Source organism: Myodes glareolus, chromosome 9, assembly GCF_982192425.1.
Source record: "Myodes glareolus chromosome 9, mMyoGla1.1, whole genome shotgun sequence".
Lineage (NCBI taxonomy): Eukaryota > Metazoa > Chordata > Mammalia > Rodentia > Cricetidae > Myodes > Myodes glareolus.
The window spans coordinates 22,135,807-22,161,141 of record NC_142034.1 but is presented as its reverse complement, the minus strand read 5'-3'; the positions used below and the strand labels follow the sequence as shown (position 1 = coordinate 22,161,141).

Here is a 25,335-nt window from a genome sequence, read left to right as displayed (position 1 = left end):
ACAGGAAGATCTAAGAACCATCTCTTTGGATCTGGACCAGTCTATAGAGGGTCAAGATCATATTTTAGGCTTCGTGGGTCTTGTGGTCTGTGTGGCATGCACAATATATAAATGAAAGCAGTGGCTGCATTTTAATAAAACTTTATTTGCAAAAAATGGATGGGAGTTACATTTTACCCTGTGTTGTTTTTGCTCCACTCATAACTAAAATAACTGGGATCAGACAATTAAAAAACAAACAAAAATACTGGCCTATAAGGGGCTTCACAAATCACAGAAGGCAAATTCTACAACAGAAAAAAAAGGGAGGAAAGATAGGTCACTTTGGCCACTAACAGGACACAAATGGCCAGCCAATATTTCTAAAAGTTTGTTTTAGTCAGTAACCAAAGACATGCAGATTAAATAGAACACCAATTCACTACACAACTGGTGTTGGCAAGAAGAATCTGGAGCTGGTGGTATGATATGTCTTTAATCCAAGTACTTGGAAGACAGAGGCAGGAGGATCTCTGTGAGTTCCAGGCCAGCCAGGGCTAGTTAATAAGAATCTGTCTCAAAACAAAACAAAACTGGAACTCCTACTGATGGTTTAGATCATGAAAGTTTTGGGAGCCGGTGTGTTAAAAGTTTCCAACTGACCATCCTGATGTGGCAGGTCAACTTCATCTTTTTTTTTTTAATTTTATTTTTTTAAGATTTATTATGTATACAGTGTTGCCTGCATGTATGCCTGCTGGCCAGAAGAGGGCACCAGATCCCATTACAGATGGTTGTGAGCCACCATGTGGTTGCTGGGAATTGAACTCAGGACCTCTGGAAGAGCAGCCATCACTCCAGCCCTGGCAGTTCAACTTCTAAAAATCTGTGCTAGGGTGAGAATTAGGAATACATGCAAGGGGCTAGAGAGATGGCTCAGAGGTTAAGAGCACTGACTGTTCATCCAAAGGACCTGAGTTCAATTCCCCAGCAACCACACAGTGACTCATAACCATCTATAATGAGATATGGTGCCTTCTTCTGGCGCACAGGCATATATGCAGGCAGAACACTGTATACATAATAAATAAATCTTCGGGGCTGGAGAGATGGTTCAGTGGTTAAAAGCATTGTCTGCTCTTCCAGAGAACTCGAGTTCAATTCCCAGCACCCACATGGAAGCTCACAACTATCTGTAACTCCAGTTCCAGAGAATCCTGCCCCTTCACACAGACACACATTCAGACAAAACATCAATGAACATAAAAATAAAAATAAAAATAAATAAATAAATAAATAAATAAATAAATAAGGGGGAAAAGGGAATACATGCACATGTTATTCCAAGATGCTTGTGAGAAAACTGGAAGGAACAAAAATGATTTTGCCAACCTATCTACTGGTACAGAAAGAGGTGTGGAGAGGGGATACTGAAACCTGGTGACCATGCTTCTGAGAAAGGGTATGTGGAAGAATCCGCTTGCTTTTTACTGCCTAACATCTGTTCCGAAATAATATATAATACCTTACAAGAAAGTTCTTTTGGGGGATGGTGCTGGGGATCGAACCCAGGATCTTACATTTGCTAGGTAGGTGCTCTGCCTCTGAACTACACTCAGCCCAAGAAAGTGCTTTTGATCCTGTTGTTCAAGCCAGTCTGGGAGGCAAAGAGCTGGAACGGACCACTGGTGACCCAGTAAAGCAGCCATTGCTCACTCTGAACTCTTGGGTCACTGCTGAGAAGTACAAGTCTCCAAGCACCTCCACCCAAACCCTAGTCTCTCCCAATTCCCAAGTCCTCTGTCCCAAGTGACCATGACTGTGAATTCCTTTCAGAAGTTCGTTCTGACTCCCCACCCAGATCTCCCAGCATCCAGGATCTACCTGCGCATAGCTCATGGTCTCCATGGTGCTGTCATAAGCGGACCGCAGAGAGGCGAAGTTGATCAGCACATCAACCTCCGGGTGTTTTTTCATGGCATCAGCCATGTTCTTGAAGACAGGGATCAGGATTTCCTTGTGTCCCCAGTAAAACTTCTGCTTGTGATCCCCACTGAAGGAAAGAGGAAGAGTAAGGACACCCCAATTCATCGGGTCTGGGGAGGGAGAAACTGAGTGAAGGAACCTCCCCAAGAGAGGCAAGGTCTGTGTTCTCAAAGGTTCCCATCTGAAGGAAAAAGGGCCCCTGGGAACACGGACTGTCCCAATCTCTGCAAACATTGTGGGGGGATGGGGTTAACTAACTCCCGAGCTTCATCCAAAGATGAGCATCCCACTGAGCCACTTCTGGGCACCTTGCCTTGGCATGACTCACGTGAAGGGGTAGACCATGGCAGCCACTGAGGGCTCATCTCGAGAGCACACGTAGTCGAAGTCCAGCATGCCTTGCACTGCCCGGGTCTGCATGCCCCACACGATAGCCTTGGTATGGCGGCTGAAGAGGGTGGCACTCTTTCCTAAGTGGGCAAAGACACAGCGAGTGCACCCAGAACACACACCTTAGGAGACCTACGGGGGCTGCCTGCCCGAATCCCCATGCTGCGTGTCCAGTTTGGGAGCTCTTCAAAACAGCAAACAAATGTTAAAATAACAAACTCTGAGAAATTTGCCTTGAATTTTTCTAGGTAGAAGCAGCAGAGAAAGCAAAAATATCTAGAGAAAGCTGCCTGGCTAGAGAATGGTCCCATGGTGAACAGGAAAGGACTCCCCACACAGAACAAGAGTTCCACGGCTGAAGATGCCTGAGAGTTCTTACAGGGCACACTGAATGTCCCAGGTGAGCTAGAGATGAACTATATACACATGTGGTCTGTGTGCTTAATAAAATTTATTTTCATTATTTTGTGTTTTTAAATGCATTTATTTTTATATCTTATATCTTATGTGTTTTGTCTCTACATATGTCTGCATAACACATGTGTTTCTGGTGCCCACAGAGGCCAGAAGAGGGTATTAAATCCCCTGAAACTGGAGTTACAGGTAGTTGTGAGCTGCCATGTGGGTGCTGGGAATTGGACCCAGGTCCTCTGGAAAAGCAGCCAGTGCTCTTATGATGAGCCATCTCTCCAGTTCCCTGCTTGTTTTTTGAAACACTATGTTGCTCTGGCTGACATGCACCATGCTATATAGACCAGACTGGCCTCAAAGTCACAGATACCCGCCTACCTCTGCCTCCCAAGTGCTGGTAATAAAGGCGTATGTCACCATGCTCAGCTGTTTTTCAGTTTAAGCTATTCCTGATGTGTATAGGTGTTTTTGCAGCGCCATGCCTGTGCAGTGCCTGTAGAGACCAGACAAGGGAATTGGATCCCCTCTAACTGCAATTATAAGCAGTTGTAATCTTCTGCGTCAGTGCTGGGAACCAACCCAGGTCTTCTGCAACCAGGTTCCAGAGCACTGCAACCTGCAAGTGCTGTTAACCTCTGAGCCATGTCTCCAGCCCCAACTGCTGTTTTTAAAGCAGGATCTCAGGTAACCTGGGCTGGCTTTGAACTCACTATGTGGCTGAGGATGACCTTAAACTTCTAATCTTCTTGCCTCTGGCTCCCAAGTGTTGGTATCACAGGTACATACCACACCACCAGCCCTTCTTTACTTTCAGTTGTTACGACACAGGGTCTCACACTGCAGCTAGCCCAGGTGGCTTGGCACTCACTATACGGTCCAGGGTCACCTCAATCTTGTGACAATGCTTTTGTCTCAGCCTTTGACTGCTGGAATTACAGGTAAGAGCTACCGTGTATGGCTTAATAAAGTTTTTTAAAGGCTTTCCCTATTTTGACACCTGAGGACTTTACCCTCGCAGCAGGGCTAATCAGTCTGTAAATCTAGACACAAACCCAGCAGTGGGCAGTATTTGAATGCTCACAAATTCTAGGTCAGTGGGTCAGAGGGTTCAGCGGAGGGACATGAGGCAGCTGGGGCTGAGGCCAGGACAGACTTATCTCTGACAAAGGTTACAGACTGGACTTGGACACAGGCAGGGCAACGGTCAGTCAGCACGGGGCTACAACCTTCTCTCTGCCCCATCCTTCCCATTCTCCTCATCTCCCAGGTGGCTCTTGCTGCTCAGAACAATACTCTTGAACAAGCTTTCTAATGGCAGGAAAGTAAAGGGGGCAGCTGGGCACAGAGGCTCACACTTTTAGCCTCAGCACTTGGGAGATAGTGGCAGGTAGTGGTCTAGAGAGATAAACCCTGTCTAAATAGGAAGAAGGGTTGACAACACACAGGGGCTACAGAAATACAGTCATTAGCCAGAAGGGAAAGGGTCCTTGCCTACCTTCGCTTTTGACTCCCTAAGTGTCCTAGTGGAGGTAGCAGCCCTTGAGGGACATTCTGTGCTACCCCGGGAAGAGCAATGTACCTCACCCAGAAGCTTTTGGTATTAACCGACTGTGCTACTGCAAGCTTGGCTAACCAAGATCAAGGGCTGATTAAATCACCGTGCAGGCCAGCAGTAAGCCTCTCAGGTCAGAAGGATCTTGATTTGTGAATACCTGGGATTTACTGTCAACCTGAACCCAGGGTCCCTACAAGACACGGAACCTTAGAGTGAGGGCAGCCACATAATCCAGTTTCATCCTTTCTAGCCCCTGGAAATTGAAGCAGATATCCACAATGATAGTGTCCTTGGTAATCTAGGAGAGCCAGGATTACATGATTTGAGAAAAACTCAATTGTGTGATAAAGAAAGTCATAAAGCAGCGAGGCTCTGCCACTCCCAGGGGAGCGCACACTGAGCCCAAGTGCCACGCCACACATAAATCTGTCTTCAGAGATAAGAACAAAGTGCCCAAATCCCTACAAACCCACCCACACTTCCTGCTTTAAAGGGCAGAGCTCAAGTGCTTACCTCCTCAAGCACAGAAAAACAAAACCCAAAGGGGCCACTGGCATCAGTAGCAGGAGGCCTCAAGGAACTTTAATGGCTACACAGGCATGGGGAGCACTCTTTATGACCTGGTCTCTTCCTGACCCACTCCTCTCCTGTCCTCCCACTTCTCCAGCTAAGTGACCAGAAAAAGGCACCTCCCCACAGCCCACTTTCCCTAGGGCAGAAGAGCTCCCTGAGACTGAGTCTGTAGCTGTTTTATTGGCACACTGGCCTTGCCTTCTAGGTAACAGTGGATCTCACCGGAGGGTGATATGAAAGGATTATGGGCTAGTAGAGGGGCTGGGAAGATGGCACAAGAGTTAAGAGCCGGTACTGCTCTCGCAGGGGACTTCACCTCAGTTCCCAGCACCCATGTCAGGTGGCTTACAACAGTTACAACTGCCTCAAACTCCAGTTCCGAGGGACCCAACACCCTCTTTGTTCTGAGGGCACCTGCACTCAGATGAACAACTCCACACCCCAACACACACACACATGTTAAAATTAAAAATAAATCTTAAAAAAAAAAAAAAGCCGATAGGGAGAGGGCTGCAACCATTGTCATTGTTTAGATATTCCCACCCACCCTAGGGATCAAAGTCATCAATGAAGACTCTCTTGCACTTACAGCCGTGAATGTCAGTTACGTGGTGGGGCCTGGTAGAGTTCAGCATGCAAGGAGGCTCTGAGTCTGATTTAAGGATTAAAAAAAGTCACAAGGCAGACCAGATGCTGGTAACTGAGTGATCTACTTGCTTGTCAGTGGTCAAATGTGTGTGCATGCCTGAGTGTGTGCACTAAAAATGTTCACTGCAAACTGTGACCTCAGACACCAAGGCCCAGATCCCTTCAAGTCCTTAAAACGACCTGTTTCAGAGACAGATACCACCTGACCTTCCTGTTTGTCTCCTTACATCTACGGGGGTCTGGAATCAGGAGCTGTGGGATGTAGTTGTCAAAGCTCGGCAAAGATGAGATGCAGGTGAGAATCAGGGTTGAGCTGCAGCTCCTAGAGCAGCCAGCAGAGGCATCAGTGCTCTCCACCACTCCCAGTTCATCTGGATGGTACCCTTTCCCAGGAGCCTCCCTCCTGGCACCCCAGAGTCTCCTAGGCTCTTGCTCCTTCTATGTCTCCATCTCCCTCCTCCAAGAGAAGGAGCCAGAGAGTGCTGTGCTGGGGCAAGGAAGAACTGAGTCAGACAGGGAAGGGACACAGAGCAAAGACCAGGACTTAGGGGACAGGCCACACCAAGGTGGGGACAGAAAATACACTACACAACACTGCAACCCACTCGGGAAGGAAGAAACAAAGCACAGAGAGAAACTGGCACCCACTAACAAAGCCACACGCAGTTGGGGCAGGTTGGGGGCATCCTACCTTGCAGGGGTCTTGGACTTGGGACTGAATCTGTTAAAGAAAATGACCAAGGAAACTGAGTGAACTGCTGCTGGGAGGCTGTGGTGGGAGAGCGTTGAAACGGGACAGTTCCACAGACAAGCCTTCTGGCGCGGTCACTGTCTATTTCACAGTGAACAGCAGGAATGAAGTCAACAAAAGAGGCCAAAGCACCAGTGTGCAGAACAGAAGCAAGCAAGACAAAGAACTGGGGTGCAAAGAGAGGGCAAAAGGAGGAAGGCTAGGCAGGAGCTCTGAACACTGACGCCTCCTCCAGGACCTCTAAGTGACATACTTCCACTTGGGCTGGGTCACACCTCTTACTACCAATCCCCCTACCCCCATGCAGCACAGTACAGTGATTAAACCAGCATGGTGCTGGACCCACCACTCTCCACTGTGGGCAAGGCTGACGCCTTGGAAACTGCAAGGCAGTGACTTCTGATCCTGAGACTCAGAGCTACTGTCCTTATTTCTAAGATCTCTTAGATCAGCTTGGCTATAGCACAAAGAGGCTGCAAGGCTCCATCAGGCAGGGGAAGCCAGTGTCCTTCATCTACTGCTAGTGTGAGTGCTGGCAGGTCACTCGTCACTGGGATGGAGATGAACTAGGTGACGTGTGCAAGGGCTAGTAGACAAGGGTGCATAGAGAGATGTGTATTAAGAGCCCCTAGCTGGTGGGGGGAAGACACATGACTATTGAGGAGCTAGCTTTGCTGTCTCCCATTTAGGAGTCGGGGAGAACAGTCCTCTTCCTGGTTCTGCTGAAATCCTCCTGTCTCCTCCACAGCCTCCTAGTTCAGCTCACAGACCCAGGAAGAGGGGAAGAAGATGGCAGAGAGGGAAATGACTGGGCAGTGTGGATCCTCAGCTCTAGAAGCCACAGGGAAGACTTAGGTCACTCCATTCTCAGGAGACACACTCCCATGTCATGCTGAGGCCCACTCCCACAGCCAAGCTCAAACTGCTTCCCTGCCGCCTCTTCCAGGCAGGCCCCAAACAGAGAGACACGGAGGACACCACAGTCCTTTTCGTGCACTGTGCTAAACATCTGGGAGTTACCTTGGGGCATAGCCGGTTTGGCTTTTTTGGCAGGTGCCACTTCATCAGCTCTGGACTCAGAAAAAGATGCCGTCCGGCTGGGTGCTGGAGTCTGGAGTAATTGATGTAAGGAGAGAACAGAGTTAAGCATCATAGGTAGTGGCTGAGGACAAAAGCCACTGGTTCTTAGTGCCCCAAAGAAGTAACAATGATTACACTCAGCACTGTTTAAATACAGAGTCTCACTGTATGTATAGTCCAGGCTAGCGTGGAACCCACAGCATTCCTCCTGCCCCAGTACAGTGGTGCACAGAACCTGGCTCGATTGTGTTCTTCATAAACTGCTCTCAGAAAGTACTATTCTAGCAATGCCAAAATGGGAATGGACTTTGTTCCATGCTACAGATGACCCAAGAGGATCCAAGTGGCTAAGGCACCTGTTAAAGTCTCCCCTCTCTCCAAGGACAGTCAAGACTTGAACTCGGGTTTGATTTAAAAACCTTTAGTCTCTCCATTACTTTACCTTGACCTGACTATAACCATGTGCCAACATTCCAGTATCCTCCTATCCCCCTAAAGGCCAGAAGAGGAACAGTATGTCCTGTGTAGGAGAGTGGGGGATGGAGGCAAGCTTCACCTACCGATGTGCTCCCGCTGGCATTAAGGAGGAAGTTGGCAGTGTGAGCTGCTGTGGGTGGCTGGTTGGGGATGGGTCTGTGGCCCAGGGCCATGCCCACAATAGCTGTCATGTGAGTTTCTGTGCCAAAGACATGGATGGGAATTCCAGTGGTCTTCCCTGTGAGAGAAGGAAAAAGCCCATGATACAAGATCTGGCGTAAGTGCCTAGTCCGTGGGACTCTGCAGAGGCCCCTTGACAGTCTTGCTCAATGCCTGGCACTGTGAGGACAAGACTGATTACCCAGACAAATCAGCTGTTCAGAATTTCACCACTAAACCAGTCTTTCGAAAGATCACCTATTGACAAAGAGAGGAAGCAGCAGCGTGACTGGCAGGCAGGTGCCAGAAGCGTATCAGCATGCACATCTGAGCATCTGGATCCCAGCTTCCCACACCCCTCCATTCTTCACCTGGGCCTGCCTCGCTGGCCTGGTCTGTTTCTACATACCCTTAGCTGGCTCCCCTGGGGCACTGGCCTTGCTTCTCCTACACAGAGTTGGCACCTTCACCTGCTGCTCCCCCATCACTGAGCTCAACACAAATGCCAGCTGTTAGCCTTTCTAGCCTTAGTGGCACACCCTCCACACGACTCTGTCTCCTGAATCTCCTTCACTGTTTTGTTCTTTGACATAGAGTCTTACCATGTGGCTCTGCTGGCCTGGAACCTTCTCTGTAGACCAGGCTGGTCTCAAGTCAGAGATCCACCTGCGTCTGCTGCCTGAGTGCTGGGATTACAGGTGTGCGCCACCGTACCTGGCATCACTTCAGATGAACAGATGGACACTAGCACTTGGTACCACTTTAGGTGACTGGTGGGGTAGGGAGTTTGCCACTGATACTGAAGTTTGGAAAATGGGAAGATGGAAAGGTCTTGCCTTTTCCAATCAGACATCAAGATCACTGACAAGAATGTCTTCTATTTGTCACTTTCTGGAATGCCACACCAAGAGAACTGCTTTTCTAAAATGCTTCCACAATCTTCTAGGTGGCCTGTTTCTCTGTTAGCCACCCTTCCACCTTCTCTTCACACAGGAGCCAATCACCCTCTCACACCTAAGTCAAAAGCATGCTGTTCCTCTGCTCAACTGCAGAACAGACTCCCAACTCAAGGTCACTGCCACGGCTGTGGGACCTATACAGCCCGACCTCCTCCCTCTTGATCCAGTCTACCCAGTCTATGGGTCCCCCCCACCACACACACACACACACACACACACACACTCTCTACTGTAGAGCCTTGGGAGTATGTCCTCTCCTCCACAGAGATCATCCCTAAGCTGCATTCCCCTGCTCCAGATCTTTATTAAAATGTTACTCCTTTTCTAGTCACTTGTGCCTTTTAATTACTCCCTGGCATTCAGCATGACATGACATTACAGTCACGCTAAAGCTCTAGGACTCGGCACACTACTTGACACAGAGCAGGCATTCTGTATTTGTTAAATGCAGAGACCAGTCATTCTCAATTTGCAGACGTTCACCAGGGTGTGGCAGAGCACAGAAGAATCCAAAGAGCCTTTTCCAGGACAGTCAAGGAGACATGCCACAGACCTTGCAGACAGAAGGGAGAGGATGCTAGATGCTGGAGGGATGACTCAGCAGCTAAGAGCACTTGTTGCTCTTGCAGAGGACCCAGATTCAATTCCTAGCACCCATATGGTGGCCCATCTTTAACAGCAGTTGTAGAGAATCCAAAGCCCTCTTTTATTATCCTGTGGCCCAAGGCATTGCACACAGTGCACATATACACATGCAGGCAAAACACTCATACACCTAAAATCATCTTAAAAAAAGAAAAAACTAAAAACGGCCAAGCAGGGGTGCTGCACGTCTTTAATCCCAGAATTTGGGAGGCAGAGGCAGGTTGATCTCTGTGAGTTAGAGGCCAGCCTGGTCTGCAGAGTGAGTTCCAGGATAGGCTCCAAAGCTACAGAGAAACTGTCTCAAAAAACTAAAAACCAAAAACCAAAACCAGAGGGTAGTGGTTGCACACACCTTTAATCTGAGCACTCAGGAGACAGAGGCAGGCAGATTTCTGTGAGTTTGATGTCAGCCAGTTTCAGGACAGGCTGGACTACACAGAAAAACCCTGTCTTGAAAAAAGTAAGAAAAAGTCCCCATCTTACCAACTTCCCCCATCACTCTCAATCCCTCTTGATAGTTGGGGCCACCTCTTCGGACAAAGATTGTGACCTCATGCTCCTTCAGAGGACCCTGGTAATCTCGGATTGCTCTCACAATGCCCTAAAGAAATTCAAAGGACCACAGAGACATTCGATTAAAACAAGGCAGCCACAGTTTATAACCACGACAAACAAACGCAAGGTGTACAGAAAAGGTCTACTCTCACACAGCACAGCAGACCCTAGTGGTCAAGACTACAGAGGATCACAGAATTAAGCTGAGTGAATTGCAAAACTACAGGCCCAACATGCGGCCCCTTGTGTTGAGGAATGACCAGAGCAGCCAAGAACTGTATCCCTTAAGATTCTGGCACACCCGACCGTCACAACAGTGCTTCCCAGTGTCTCGTTCTGGCTGCAACCATTCTTATCTCTTACCGCAATTGGGGGGGGAGGCTATGTCAGGGTTCTATGCAAGGCTTCTCAGTTAATGTCAAAAGCCGCCTCAGTGATTTAGGGAGCAGTCTGGAAAATCGGAGGCTACACTTCTCCAAACAGAATGCTGACTTGAAATCTAGCTCCCGTCACCAAAAGCATGCCACAAGATGGTACACAATTCCTGCTTGATGCCCAACCATTCCTCAACAAGGATGCTATCTGCACTGCAGGACACGCCCAAGTTAAGACTGGATGCAAACCCACTTCAATAAATCAGGGCCAATTCGGGAGACCCTGCTGTAGGAAGACCTGATGAGCTGTGGTACTTCACTTACTGAGCGCTCAGACTTTCAATGTGGGAACTAGTATTCTCAAGACATACATGGGATGACCACATGTGGCATGTTTCTGAAAAGCTGGAGTGAGCACCATGACATGAAATAATGACCAGTCCTCTGAGAGGCTAGCCTGAAAGGGGTGACATCCAAGAAATGGTAGCTCTGTCATCTTGGTGGACTGGAGTCATTTTTTTTTAAAAGCATGTTCCCAAGGTCTGGACTCATGGCCATGCACAGGGACACAGACTCAGAGGACTCTGGCCAGATGAGGTCATCTCTTCCCAATGTTCTGGAGAGCAAGGACTGGTGACTGAGACCCGCAACTGCAGAGAACCCAGTCAATCAGTGCTGAGGATAAGGACAGTCCTGTCCAGTCTCTGAGAACTGGTTCTGAGATGAGGAAGCAAGTCTTCGACTCCCCCCACCCCACTGCTATTTTCCAGCAAGGGCTAACTGCAGAGACACACAGCTTCAGATCCACATCTTCAGTCTTCTGCTTCCTCCACAAGGACCCTAGGACAGGGTTCAATCTCTAACACCAAAAAAGACAGACAGACGGACCCTAGGTCATAAGCCCCTAATCAAACAAAGGCAATGCACAGGAACTTGCCTCAGGCTCAAACTTTGCTATCCCCAAGCCCATTTTCCCCAGAAACCACAGCTACCACTGCTCACGCCTAATTACCTTGAAGGTGGCAGCCACATTGGTGAAGTTTGCAATGCTGCCTCCAATGATGAGGATCTTGCCTGGATTGGGAGTAAAAATGAAGTCAAAGTTAGAGGGATAAAAATACTTGAGCTTAGCCCAGGAATTAATTGAACTGAGGATGTTCTGGCTCCTGTGAGCAAAGATGCTGTAACTGGAAGAGGTACAGGGAGCGAGTAGGATGCTCTCCCAAAACAGCCACTCAGCTGTATCAGCTCAGCTCTCCGTTACCCGCATTACCCAGGGGTGATGGCTCAAACCTACAGCCTCTATCTTACTTCCAGCCACACCCAGAAGTCCACCTTGGCGTCCTGATACCTCTGGTGGCAATCTCACTTTTTCTTCCTCTCTCCCTTAAAGGGGAACTGGTAATATATAGCCCTAAAACTGGGAAGGTGGGATAGGAACACTGGGAGTCACAAAGCCTGGTAAGCTGGAAGACATTGCTAAGCTACAAGTCTGTATTCATTACAGCAACAGCATGGCACAGCCTTCCCTCCTCCAGCTCGCTATTGATACATAAGGTGAGTTTCACATGCTCTCCTTGCCCAACACGAGCACCTCTGACTGATGTTGCCAGCGTCCGCCAGTACTATGAAAAACAGAGACCCCGAAATTAAATGCCTAGTCCCAAGTTGCAAGGGACAGGGTCGTGGCTTCCGTGGTTTCTAACACAAGTCTGCTCCATACACCATGACACCCCAGAAAGTGTGTGTACACCCCCATGCACTCATGCTGGGGTCTCACCATCTGGGTGCTTCTCCCGAGTCATAAGGGAGAGGATGGTCTTGGCATAGTCATAGGTCTGCTGTTCGCTGGGAGCACCCGAATACTCTCCGTAATTCGCCAGTTCATTGACACCTCCAAGATCACAGATGGTATCACTGCCAGAGAGACACAGAACTCAGCGCTTGCTTCGGGCAGAGGAGTCACACCTGGACAGAGCTGTCCATCATTCCCAAGTCAGCTTGCAGAACTGGCCTCGCTGACCTATAGCCTTCAACCCCCACGCAAGCCTCACTTGAAGGTCGGTGTGCCATGAGACTCCCCCGGGCAGAGCACTTTGCCAGCCTCAGGGCACCAAGGTTCTGGGCACACAGCGTGGGTAAAATGAACAGTGAGCAGCTGCCTGACATGGCCCAAAGATACAAGAACTAGCATTTGCAAGAGTCCTCGGGGAGCAAACGGCCGTAGCCAGGGCAGCAGGAGAGCTGTAATTTCCAAGAAAAAAACAACTGTCAGTTGTTCAGAAGGGAATAAAACTAGGTCCCGATATTTCTATAACGTGAAAAAGTGCAAATGTTTATCTGGGCATTAAAATGTCCCAGGAGAGCAGAGTGAGATGTTCCCGGGGGTGACCAAGTGGGGAATGGGTAAGCAGCTTTTACTTTCTCGTGGACTTTTTGTTTTGTTTTACTTCTATTTTTTTGATACTTTTCTATGAGGCACACATCACCAATTATAAAAACTTCAATCATGAAACCATTTTGAATTAAATAAGGCTGCAGAAGACACTATGTACAGGGCAGGTGGCCCCAGAGCCACTTGAAATCCTCAAGGACGCCATTGCTTTCATCTGCTCAGTGAGTTCATGGACCACAGATAGGTGAGAAACTAGGGACTCCAGGCAATCCACGTATAGGCACTAGGTGGGTGGACTGGCTGGAGGCATCTGCGCCCCTCCTTCCTGTCACCTGTATACGACGGAGGCGCCACCCCCAGCAACCATGGTCCAGATTCTCCCCTTGGGGTTCAGCAAGGTCAATTTCAAGCTTGCCCCACTTTTGGCATCCAGATCTGCAATGTAGGCTTCCTGGGGAACAAACAAGCACAGGTGGCCTTTTGAGCACCCCCTTCACAAGGTCCAAAACCCCAATACCACAGCTCTCTATCTGAAGGCACAATAAGGAGTTATTCAATCACTATAGTGGGATGGGGAACTGTAAGGCCCCAGGCCTGGGACAGAATACGATAGCATCTTTAAAGTACCAAAGTCGCCTATATCCTGGGAACAAGTTTCTCAGCTCCATCCCCTGACTTCAAGTCCTTGGTCCTCTGCCCAAGTCCAGGCCCCACTAAGTCCTGCTGCTTCCATCACTCTCCCCACAGCAGCCCCTACCCTTAGCTCATCCCATATCCTTGTCCACCCCCCAGCCCTCTTTCTTCCTCCAGTCCGGCTAGATGACTTCACAGAAGGCCTGATCCTGCTGCGAGGACATCTCAAAGGATGCGGTGGGGAACAGCAATTAAAATTCTCAGCCAGTGGCCAAGAGAAGAACCTTCCCGTCAGGGTCGGGGAGAGCCACTTGGAATTATCAAGAAGCAACAAATCAAGTGAAGAGCACAGAGAGGCTGATTGAGAGCGAGGCCTAAAAGGATTTCTGGCCAGAAGTCAGAGGCTTGGCTGATTCCCATTCCAAACCCCCAACCTCACTGGGATTTTAAGAAAATTAAATGGTTCTCCATTTTTCTTTTCCTGCCAAATACAGAGCCAAGATGGGGACCAAATGATTGTCTAGGATTAGTCACGCTGTCTCCTAGGCCCCATCATCCTCCATCTCCTCCCCAAACCCGCCTCACCTCTGGATATGCCTCACGCCCAAATGGTGGAGGAAACTCTATATCACCCCACTTCACTTTGCAGATGTAGTCAGCTGTGGCATCCACCTTAGCTGCCAAGTCCAGGATGTAGACACCATCTTTGGTCACCACTAGGAGAAAAGTCAAAGCAGTCAGACACCAACTTTACAGTGAGGCCGCCATCAGCTTCTGAACCATCCCTCCAGACTCCTCCAGGTGCAGCCCATGCACTCCACACATGCTTAATAACCATAAATCAGTCAACAGTCCTCACGGAGACTCTCAGAACACTTCCCACTCGTTGACCTTCAGGTAAAAGGTCAAAGGAGACTGGTAGGCTGCCATGGCAAGTTTGGACATCTTCATAAAACGCCACACTCCTTGTTTTGAATATTCAAGCATTGGCCTATCCATAAACTTCCCATAAAACAAAACAAAATCTGTTTTCTAGAGTTGGTAGTAGATGGGAGAGGTCCTAGGTTCAATCCCTTACACCAAATAATATATTAAAACATAAAGAAAGGGCTGGTGAGAAGGATCAGTGGCTTAGCGGTTAAGAGAGCTTGTTGTTCTTCTAGAGTCAGACCCAGAACCCACGCATGTGGGGCAGCTCACAACTGTTTTTAACTCCAGCCATCAGACAGTCTTTCTGGTCACCACAGGGACACATGGCATGCATAAAACACACACACACACAAATATAGATTATTAAATCTTTAAAATCAATTTAAATAAATAATAAAAAACTGTTGAAGAAGGTATGGGAGCAGAGGACAAACGAGAGGAGCAGAAGTTCAATGTCATCCTCAGCTATATAGTGAGCTTGAGGCTAGTGTAGACTAGACTAGACCCTACTTCAAAATAACAAAAAATAAAACGAAAACAAAAATAAAAAACTGGGACTGGAGAGACGGCTCAGAGGTTAAGAGCACCGACCGGCCGCTTTTCCAGGGTCCTAAGTTTAATTCCTAGCAACCACATTGGCGGCTCACAACCATCTATAACAAGATCTAGTGCCCTCTTCTGATGTGCAGACATACATGTAGGCAAAACACTGTATACATAATAAACCTTAAACACACACACACACTACCCAAAACAACAACAAAAACCTTGTTGGTTCAGGTCTTAGGTTCAAATCCCAGTACCACCACTGCTAACTGCACACCCACACACCTACACGCATGCACCACTGCTACCACACCCACACACATACATGCATGCACCACTGCGGTTAGAAGCCCTAGGAGTGTATATCTGGGTCTTCTGTGGTCTAGCTATGGAAGTCTCAGTGTTTGGTGCAAAGAACCCCAGAGTGCTCTGGGCCCCAGGCCAGCATATTCATCTGCAACGCCTCACTAAGCATTCATATTTCTTCTCAGGCCATTTAGCTAATTAAGTTAGCACACAGCCATCTGGCCCACTAGAGGGGCTGCATCCTCAGCTGGAATTTAGTAATTCCCCTCTTCTTGGACTTTGCCCCGAGAGGCCTAGCCAGAATCTGCCACGCCATCTGCCTCCTTCACAGCTTGAGAGCCTGTAGCCAGCTCTTCTTGGTGTTAGGGGTAGTAAATGATTGACTAACCGAGGGAGGGCTAGTGAGGCCTCCAAGGGTACAGGGAGGATCAGATCAGAGCCTGGGAAGCCTAACCTGCAGACAGGAACAACCCAACAGACAGAACAAAGCCAGGACTTCCCCAGAGTGGGACAAATTAAGGCCAAAGAAAGAAGTTAAAGTTGGCTAAAATTACAGTCTAGGTGCTCAGAAACAGGAACTGGCACGGGAGACCACTCCTTATGGTGACGCCCTGGGTACCCAGAGTAGTTCTGTATCACCAGGGTTACTGTAGGCATAAGGGCCCCTCCCCATTCTGCCCCAGCAAACAAAGCTTGTTACCAAGGGGGTTGATCTCAAGGTAGGTAAAGTACAGATCCTCGTAGAAATTGAACAGGCCAGAGATGAAGCTGGCCAGGACTCTAGAAGGGAAAGGGAAAGAGGACCAGTTAACCCATCAGTCAGGACTCCATTCCCACCCCTTCCCTGTAGCAATCTCACTGCCTCTGACAGCCCAGCCCACTTCTCCACTCCTGACCCTTCCGCCTCCATTGTCCTCTGCCAACCCTGCTCCCTTGGATGTCACTCTTCAAACACTGAGGCGGAAAGAACCTGTCAAGCTCAGAACTGGAGAAGTGCCAGGCAGACAGGGGCCAGGAGGTGAGGGATGAGGCTGGCATACTGCAGACGGATTCCAAGCCAGCACCCTTCTGAAAACGTGGCTCCCTTCCTCAGGACAAAGCTGTACCCACCACTTATTCCTAAGCAGGAAGGCCCACTCTATTTTCTCTCTCCTGTACCCAGAGCCCAGGGCATTGGTCTTCTCGTTCCTAGTTGTGCCCACATCATCCCTCTCAGAACTCAACTCTTTCTTGTCTTCAGGGGCATGGACCAACAGGTGTCTCTTAATGTCTTCAGTGTTCAGCTTCTCATCCACACCCACGAGCAGCTTCTGGGCTTTGGCATCCACATCACCCACATCCACACCCCCTTCGTGGTGGAACAGGACGTAGTCTCCTTCCCGAGTAGCATAGATGCACACATAGAACTCCTCCGCCTTGCAAGTAAAGACAGCATGAAGGTGGGGCGGGTGCCCAACTGGCGGGTGTCGGAAGGTCTTAGCCCAGGAGTGGAACCCAACCCCTGTGGTCTCATTTCTAAACCCTGATATAAAGTGTCCCACAAGGGGACAAGGGGACTGCTAGTGGACAAGGAAAGACAAGAACTCAATCTCCTTAGTTGAGTCAGAAGCTGAGTCAGAGTGTCCCATTTTGAAGGGGTCCTGCCTTCAAGTCCTTCTCACCCCAGCATTACGAAGTCCCCTATGTTACCAGCTCTCACTCCGTTTTGCTGCAAACTAAGCTTTTCCTTCACCACGGATTGCTTATTCATAATTTTCTCCAGACCTTTCCCACAGTTTTGGAGACCTTGGTCCCCTTGGCTATTCCCTGAGACACCCCAATCTCTCCTTTCATCATTTTAGGGGGACAACCACAAAGTTGAAGAAGGAAGACGATCTGGCTTGGCACTGCCTCACATACCTGACTGTGGGGCACGAAAGGTTCAATCAGAAAGTTCTTGAGGAAGCCCTTGGCTTTGCCAACCTATGGAGAAATTGAGGGAGACAGCTTAGATGCATGACGTATTCTTCAAAAGCACTACCATCTCATGTGGCAAACAGATTTCTCCAGAAGTCAGGACAATGGGGTCACAGATAAACATAAGACGTTCTCAGCAGAGTCCCTCTTCACACTTCTGCTTTTACTTATGCTTGGGGAGGGGGTAGGAGTATATGCATGTCATGTGAAGCATGTGGAGATCAGATGATAGTTCACATCTCCCTCACCCCTCCAAGAATCAAACACAGGTCGTCAGGCCTGATGCCAAGCGCCTTACCCACTGATCAATCTCACTAGCCCAGGCAGGTACTTGGGAACTTGGGTACAGTGGTAAGGGCACACTACTTTGCTCTGAGGTAGACACTGTGACTTAACCCGAGGACATGAGTTCAGGCCTGACGGGCAAGGGAGAGGAGAGCCAGAGGCTGATTAGGGCAAACTCTCCCTCCTGTGTTTCCTGGCTGAAGACAACAGGCCTGCAGAGCTAATCAGCTTGAGTGGGTCCCTGGCGGCAGCAGAGGCGAGACAGCCCTCATCCCCTGAACCCCCCGCCTTTCCGCCTGCCCGCCTGCCCGCCTGCGCGTCATTGCTGAGTCAGGGACCAGACAGTGATCCATCAGAGGTAATGAGCTGCTCCAGCCAGGTCCGACACTGCTGCCAGCTCAGATGTCTGTGACATCTCCCTCCTGTCAGCCTGCTAGCAAGGGAGCGTGATGTGCTCCCTGAGGACACTGTTCAGTACCCAGCCCAACCACACTCTCCACAGGGGCCTAAGAACTCAAAGGTCAGATCCCTCCACCCCTGGACTCATGAGAAGCTTCAAAGATCCATCTTTACCTACAAGGACCAGAGCCGAGGAAACAGACAGAGTTGCTTTGAGGAAGCCCAACATGGAGGAAGGTGTCTCCAATGCCACCTCCCCAAGGTAGCCAACACCTCATCCCTGTGCCTATCCCAGATGGGCACCAATCTCTGCAGAACTCTGTGCCAAGCTAAGCCAAAAACTTCAGGCCCCATCCACCCCTACCTCTTTTCCACCTCCCTTGGAGAGTGAAGAGAAGAAAAAACACAGTTTTATGAGCAAGCATTGCTTAGCTTCCTCGCTCTTATCCTCGCTGCTGATAGTAATCACTGAGCTGGGAGAACTAAACTTCCTCTTGAGCATTAGTAACTGTCTTCGTCCATGGCTCTCCACCCAACATCTCTCTTGCCTGATAATTCTGCAGCTCCCTTTTCATCTTGTTTTTAATTCACCATCTTTGTAAGCATGTCATTCTAGCCACCCACAACTTTAATTTGGAAACCAGAGAGCAAGCAGTTCCCAGAACGAGCCTGACTCCTAGCTCCATGCTGGTGGTCACAGTGTTCTGGGGTCACAAATCTTATCTGAAGCACTGTCACTAGGTTGGTTTCCTGATGAAGGAGCTGGGAATGACCAAGACGGGGCTGCAGCCAGGCCAGTCCCACACTCCATCCTTCTCCATTGCTATGGGACAGGTTGGGCTGTGAGTCATAGGTTGGTTGAGCTGCAGGTTACCATGTTGTTTGTTACCACCCTGACTCCCTACAGCAAGACTCACGGTGGCCTCGTGTCCCAGTCGAGGTTTTAGCCAGGATTTGACTCCATCCAGAGTGAGGTTGACCCCGACTAGGCCAAGCTTTCCTCGACGTTTGATCAGTTGGTCTGGCTTGACCACCAAGCTCTGAAATAAAAAGGGTTGGAACTTAAGAGTAAAGAAGGAAGGAGTTGTATAGGAAGTGAAGTTGCATGGCTTTTCAGCACCTGCTCTCACGTTTATCCACCAGGACCACTTTCCAGCGCTACAGCCTTTCCTTACCTACCCCAGTCAAATCTTTTGGCCGCCAGAAGACAGCCAGGATGAACCCGGCACAGATGCTCAGGGAACACCTATGAATGAGCGAGCTCTTACTTTCTCCATGGGAGGTATTAGCTGCTTCATTCAATCACATTTAGAACATGGACCAGTCTTCTTGCTCAAAAAACTTAGGACAGATCCTAAGGATGACAAAGGACCTCTGGAAATAATTTGACCAATCCCACCCCTATGTCTAAACATAACCACAACAGGCCAGGCAATCAGTCCTTCGCTCCAGGACCAAGAAATTCACTACCTCCCCAACTATCTCAGCAAGGGAAAAACAAAACAACAGCATAAGGCCTTGTCTGGATCTGCCAGAAGTCTAAGCGTTCCCCAAAGCTAGCCAAATATGCTACGGAAGGATCTTCAGAGCTTCTAGTCCAGGCTGACCCCCTTCATGGTCAGTCATCAGCTATTTTCACAAAGTATGAGGTCCCACTTCTTTATTTTTATGTGAACGAGTGCTTTGCCTGCATGTATATAGGAAAGGATATCAGATCACCTGGAACTGGAGTTACAGATAGTTGTGAGCAGCTATGTGGATGCTGGGAACCAAAGCCAAGCCCCCTACAACTGGAGTTCTCCTTGATCTTAACCGCTGAGCCATCTCTCTAGACTCAAGACCCCACATTTTGTTTGTTTGTTTGTTTTTGTTTTTCAAGATAGGGTTCTGGCTGTCCCAGACTTGCTCTGTACACCAGGCTGGTCTTGAACTCACAGAGATCTGCCTGCCTCTGCCTCCTGAGTGCTGCGATTAAAGGCCTGTGCCACCACTGCCCGGCTAAGGTCCCACTTAATTGCCCTGAGATGTTCCACTTTGGGGAAGGAAGGTATGCATATATATATTTTAAGCTAAGCATCTAACAACTGCTAGATAGCACATGAAATGCTTCTGGATAGTCTTGCTAATCCTCATAGCTCATAGATTCTCTAATGTCAAATAGGATTAACACTAATTCTAGAGAAATAAAATGGTTTGCCCAAGGCCACATGGTTCATAAATAGAGAAGCATGATTTTGATACCAGTTTGTCTGGTTCCAAGTTCACATGAAGGGCTCAGAGCAAACTCAAGACCCTGCACAGCCAGCTGCAGACACATAGGCCAATCAGTAATCACATAACTCTTTGGGACACCTCCAACAAATCAAAAGCTTTCTCTGCCTCAGAGCCTGGCTTGGAAAGAAGGGCCTGGGATGCAGGCAAGGCTCACCTGACTGAGCAGCCAGGGGTGGTCCTGCAGCAGACGTGCCCAGTCTGTGTCAGGAGTAACCCGGGCATACTTGAACCGGTTCTGGATGGCTGAGGTGGTGCAGATGTACTTGTAGAGGAGTTCTTTGCCGGTCTGCTCCGAGATCGCCTTGGCTGACATGGCTGCAGAGAGACCTGGTTTACCTGTGAGGGTAAGCGCAATTGGTCAGTTGGGGCAGGAAGATCGATGCACTATCTTCCCCAGAAGGTTGGATCTATTCCTAGCTGCCCCCAAACAACAAAGCTAGATCTTGGCTTTTCTCAGAAGAACGAAAAAAAGAGCTGCCTCAGGAGGAGATGGGAGACGTCGTCAAAGCAGCTTCATCAGCAGAGACACAGAGTTGAAGAATGATAGAAAATTCAGAAGGTGGCACCAGACAGGGTAGTGTATTCCCATAATCCCATCACCCGGGAGTAGTGGGAGAAGAATCAGAAGTTCAAAGCCAGCCTGGGACATACGAAATCTTGTCTCAAAAAGAGAAAGGGAGAGAGAAGGGAGGAAGGATGGGAGAGAGGCAGGGAGGGAGGGAGAAGAGCAGGGAAAAAAAAATATGCAATGTGCAATTCCTTTGAAACTCTTTGCTTGACCTTAACCTTGTCTCTATTCCCTCTGGGCAAACTAGTAGCTGGCCTGAGCAAAAGGCAGACCAAAGGGGAAGCCAGGAACACCAAAAGTTTGATCCAAACATGAAGGCTGTCCTCTGAAGCGGACACACGGACACATACACACGGACGGACACACACGCAAACGCAAACGCAAACACACAGAGAGAGAGAGAGAGAGAGAGAGAGAGAGAGAGAGAGAAAACTATTCTTTATGTCGTCTGACCTGTGAAGAACATTGCAGGAATTGCACAGGCTGGCCTCATTTTCTCCCCAGGTTTCATTCCCCTCCCGGCCTGACTCACTCACATACGTTCCCCTAAATGACTACAGGCCCTGGTAGGGTGGGAGGAAGGAGAATATCACCTCAAAGTTCTTTTATCCTAGGACACTAGACTCCCACCTCAAAGGACATACATACCAGTCACAGGGCAGGGAACTTTGACCTACGGATCATCCCACCCACCCCACTGAATCATCTTAGCAGTTAACTTTGAGCAAAACAGAGGCCTCTCTAGGGACCACCCTGTACTAGTCATTCCTTAACTGAGCCAGAACTTGGAGAAGGCAGACGCTATCCTTGGTGACATGTGCAGAGAAACTCGTCTCAGGGGCTGGGAGCATGGCTCAGTGGCAGAGCCCTTGCCTCACATGCGTAAGAGCCTGGGTTTGGTCCCCAGTACTGGGAGAAATAACTCATCTCATGTGAGCACATACATCACGTCCACTCAGACTCAGAATTCCATTTCTCGGACGAGGAATCAAAGTTCAGAGGGAGGGGGTGAATTTGCCCATGAAGCCCGACTCACCAGCAGGACTGGAGCCCTAACAGTCACTGCAGGCCTAATGGAAAGGTGTTTCTCCAAGACTGACCCCCCCTTCGATGCGGGAGGGTCTATGATGAAAATTTGTTCATCCTTCCTGTCTACTACCCACTCTCCGCCAGAGCAACTCTGCAAGAACAGTGAGATGGAGAAAGGAAACCCAGTCATGCATGCCCAGTACCTGACTAGATGAAGACAGGCTGCCTGTCTCTCCCAAAGGGCCAGAACAGAAGCTGCTGAATTTGCTGGGGAGAGGAAGTCAGATACACACAAAGAGGGTGAGTTAAGGAGCTGGCTAGCTGACACATCGGGAGGAAAGGTTAGTCTCCTTTCCCAGCCAAGGGAGGGTGTCACAGGACCACACTGAACTCCCCTGCCAATAGGCCATGCAGGAGAGGCTCTGGGTGCCAATCGTGGCCAGGCTGCCTCCCTGTCTCTAATTCACCACAATGGGCATATTCAGCTTGGGACCTGGCCCAAAGTAGGTAGCCGGAAAGGGGCTCAGAGACCTTCCCAGTGTCGTGCTTCTCCTGGGGTGACTTGTAACTCCTTCTCAGTTTGTTTCTGAAGGAGACGCCCCAACTAGCCCCATTGCCCCCAGAGTCCTCCACCCCCACCCACTCCGGTACCATTTCCCAACCTTCTTGACTCAGACCAGAAAAACTGGTCCTGAAATCGAATGGGCACACCCTTACCCCCCTCCCAAACAGAGTGCAGCCCAGGGCACATTAAGCAGAAAGAGGAGGGGGTGGCACTGACCACTTTCAGCTATTAGTATACCTTCAGCAAACAGGATCACATAGTCCAGGAGGAAGGACGCCCCTTCGCCAAGCCTACCCAGAAGTCTGACAGTGACGGAAGACTGACAACGGTCCCCAGAATTTAGGGCCCTCCCAAAAGAAGCCCAAGACCCAACCAAGGCAAAGACGAGAGAGAGAAAAAGAACAACCTTAGGCAACTGAAGGAAATCATAATTTCCTGGAGTCTCAGATCTGAGAGTCCATCTCCATGAGGCCAGGGGTGGGTGGGGTCAGAAGACAAAATAACAGGGAGATGAAAAAGGAAAGAGTGGCCAGTTAACCAAAATAAGATATGCCAAGCCACTAGAGCACTGCGCCTTAGGGGGGCCTGAGACAAAGGGCTCATAGAAAAACTGGAGGGAAGGCCTGGCTTCTCACCAGTGCAGCTCGCACATCCAGGGAGGCCTCAGATGAGATCGATCAAGATTTCAATTGTTGATCCCCTGCCCTTTGGAGCAATAGATCTCTGACGCTTCCTATGCTTTTCAGAATCTGAAAACCCTTTGGGAAGTACGCACGTACTCAAACGTGCGACAAAGTATATTCCAGTCTCTGATTGGAAATCCCCCTCCCCCTCAGCACACGCATCCCAAAGTCTTAAACTGCCTTTTCCAGCTGTCAAATTTGTGATAGATGGTTTCACAGCAGAGCCGAGACCCCAGAAACTGTTACCTGGTAACAAGAATCCCCAAACTCTTCAGTAGAAACCACATCATGAGCACGGACATACATAAACACACACACACACATTCTCTATTATCCCACCCCCATTCCCCCGACCCCCGCCTGTCTCCCTGTCTCTCTCTCTGTCTCTCTGTCTCTCTCTGTCTCTCTCTCTGTCTGTCTGTCTCTCTCTGTCTCTCTCTCTCTCTCTCGTCTCTCTCTCTCTCTCCCCAAGGAAGGGACCTTTTGAGTTGAATGGGGTATTTTCTGCAGAGAGTGGCCCAGAATTGAATACACTCACAGAAGCACCAGGAGCAGAAGCAACCCGCAGGGAAGGATGAATGAATGAAGCCTGTTCTCCGGAGAAGGCTCCTCTGGGACACCGTGGTAGACAGGAACTACTACTGAGGATATTTCTTAGAGTCGACAAAACACTCTCCCTTTAAGGGCTAGGGGAAGTGGGGGTGGGACGAAGACAAGCAATCCCTATAGCAAAGGACCAGGGCAGAGTTCTCTGGAGTATTCCCTGCAGCACCAGGCACAGGGTCTGAATGGGGATTAAAAACAGCAGCTATTCTGTGTTCCCGGCCTCCCTTGACCGCTCCCTCGGAGTGTTTCAGAAGCTTTCTAAGAGATGAATCCTTCTGGGGCAGTTATCTCTCAACATTAAAGAAACCCGAGACCCTGAACAGTGAGATACGAAGCCCAGTTAAAGGAAGAAGACAGACAGGGTGGGCTGGCAAACTAAAAGTGCCCTAAAGCTGTCTGCCCTCCTTGCAGTTCTTTTCAAAATCTTGCCAGGAGGCCCCCCACATGGCAGAACTTCAAGACTGGAGAAAGCAGCAGGCTCTGGGTACCGGACCTCTGCCAGGCCTGACAGGAGGAAGGGTAGCATCTTTTGCACACGCGCGCGGGCGCACGCACACATACACCTCAGGAGCTTGCCTCGCCTAGACTCCTGGGCACTCCGACCATCTGTTGTTTGGGGGTTGAACCCGTGGGCAGTTCCTTAGCAGGGAGAGCCCTTTAGGGGCCGTCGCTGCGAAGCCAAGTCATCGAGGCAAGGCCTCAGGCATCCTGGGGTGGCACTGCCCGCGTGGCCGGGGCCCGCTCCCTCCACACATAGCTTTATGGATTCACCACAGAACTAATAGGACGGGCCTGCTTGAGCCCGGCGGCGTGCGGCGAGCAGTCACCGCCTTCTCTACTTCCCGCCCCGGTATCCGGTGGGGAACACGAATGGAGCTCAAAAAAGTGTCCCCCAAAAGACAGAGGAGACTCGAGAGATGGCCCTGGGTGGAGCTGAAGAGAGGCAGGACGTGCAAAAGAATCCGGAGGAGGGAAGAGAGGCAAGGTCGGCGGCAAGCAACGTGCAAACTCCCAGGAACTAGAAAAGGGTTGGGAAGGTGTAGACACGAGGCTCGAGGCCGGGGCAAAGACTGAGACCTGCACAAAAGTTCCAAGCAGGTGCAGGGAACGCGCGGGAGAGCCCAGCCAGGGAGCCGGGAGGTGGTTCCGGGTTGGGGGAGGGAAGCAGGAAGCTTCGCGGGGACTGGGGGTCGCGCCCGCGCACACGGCTGCCACACTCACCTCTTCGAGAAAGCCCGAGTGCGGCTCTCTGTCAGCAAGTCCAGGTTATCCCAACTCCCTGGATCGCTCAAGCCGCCCGCAGCTGCCCGGGATCCGGCTTTTGTCCCGGCCCAAGCGGGCTCCTCCCCGCCCCCCATCAGCTCACAGGCCGAGCAGCCCGGCGATTGGGCACACGCGTTCCCTAGCCTGAGCTCTAAGCTCCTCCCCATTCGCTGCTGCGGTGGCCCCGCCCTTAGACCTGGCCTGGGACTGATGGGACTTGTAGTCCTGGAAGACAGCGGGGGCAGAGGCGGAGCCGTGGGCGGGGCCTCGGATGGGGAGATGGGCCGGGCGGCTCTAGGAGGAGAAACTACGAGGCAGGGGGCTGTGGCCTGATCGCTTCAGGGGCTGGGCCGGC

At 49.9% G+C, this 25,335-nt stretch overlaps 1 protein-coding gene across 2 annotated transcripts in view; it reads right to left on the bottom strand.

Moving 5' to 3' along the window:
* The window catches only part of Acly (ATP citrate lyase), a 51,340-nt gene extending 26,244 nt beyond the window's left edge, over window positions 1-25,096 (bottom strand). The window contains exons 1-16 of one of the 2 annotated variants that reach the window (XM_087909990.1): window positions 24,939-25,096; window positions 20,421-20,602; window positions 18,910-19,032; window positions 17,252-17,314; window positions 16,577-16,767; window positions 16,053-16,132; window positions 14,156-14,286; window positions 13,270-13,388; window positions 12,323-12,459; window positions 11,555-11,616; window positions 10,097-10,214; window positions 7,934-8,088; window positions 7,314-7,404; window positions 6,234-6,263; window positions 2,294-2,435; window positions 1,864-2,032 (exon numbers count right to left, since the gene is read on the bottom strand). In XM_087909990.1, the coding sequence (XP_087766116.1) occupies window positions 1,864-2,032; window positions 2,294-2,435; window positions 6,234-6,263; window positions 7,314-7,404; window positions 7,934-8,088; window positions 10,097-10,214; window positions 11,555-11,616; window positions 12,323-12,459; window positions 13,270-13,388; window positions 14,156-14,286; window positions 16,053-16,132; window positions 16,577-16,767; window positions 17,252-17,314; window positions 18,910-19,032; window positions 20,421-20,579 (1,770 nt within the window). In that variant the 5' untranslated portion in view covers window positions 20,580-20,602; window positions 24,939-25,096. The remainder of the gene's footprint in view (window positions 1-1,863; window positions 2,033-2,293; window positions 2,436-6,233; window positions 6,264-7,313; window positions 7,405-7,933; window positions 8,089-10,096; window positions 10,215-11,554; window positions 11,617-12,322; window positions 12,460-13,269; window positions 13,389-14,155; window positions 14,287-16,052; window positions 16,133-16,576; window positions 16,768-17,251; window positions 17,315-18,909; window positions 19,033-20,420; window positions 20,603-24,938) is intronic. The other variant, XM_087909991.1, reaches the window with a different exon arrangement.
* Between the last annotated feature and the right edge of the window lie 239 nt (window positions 25,097-25,335).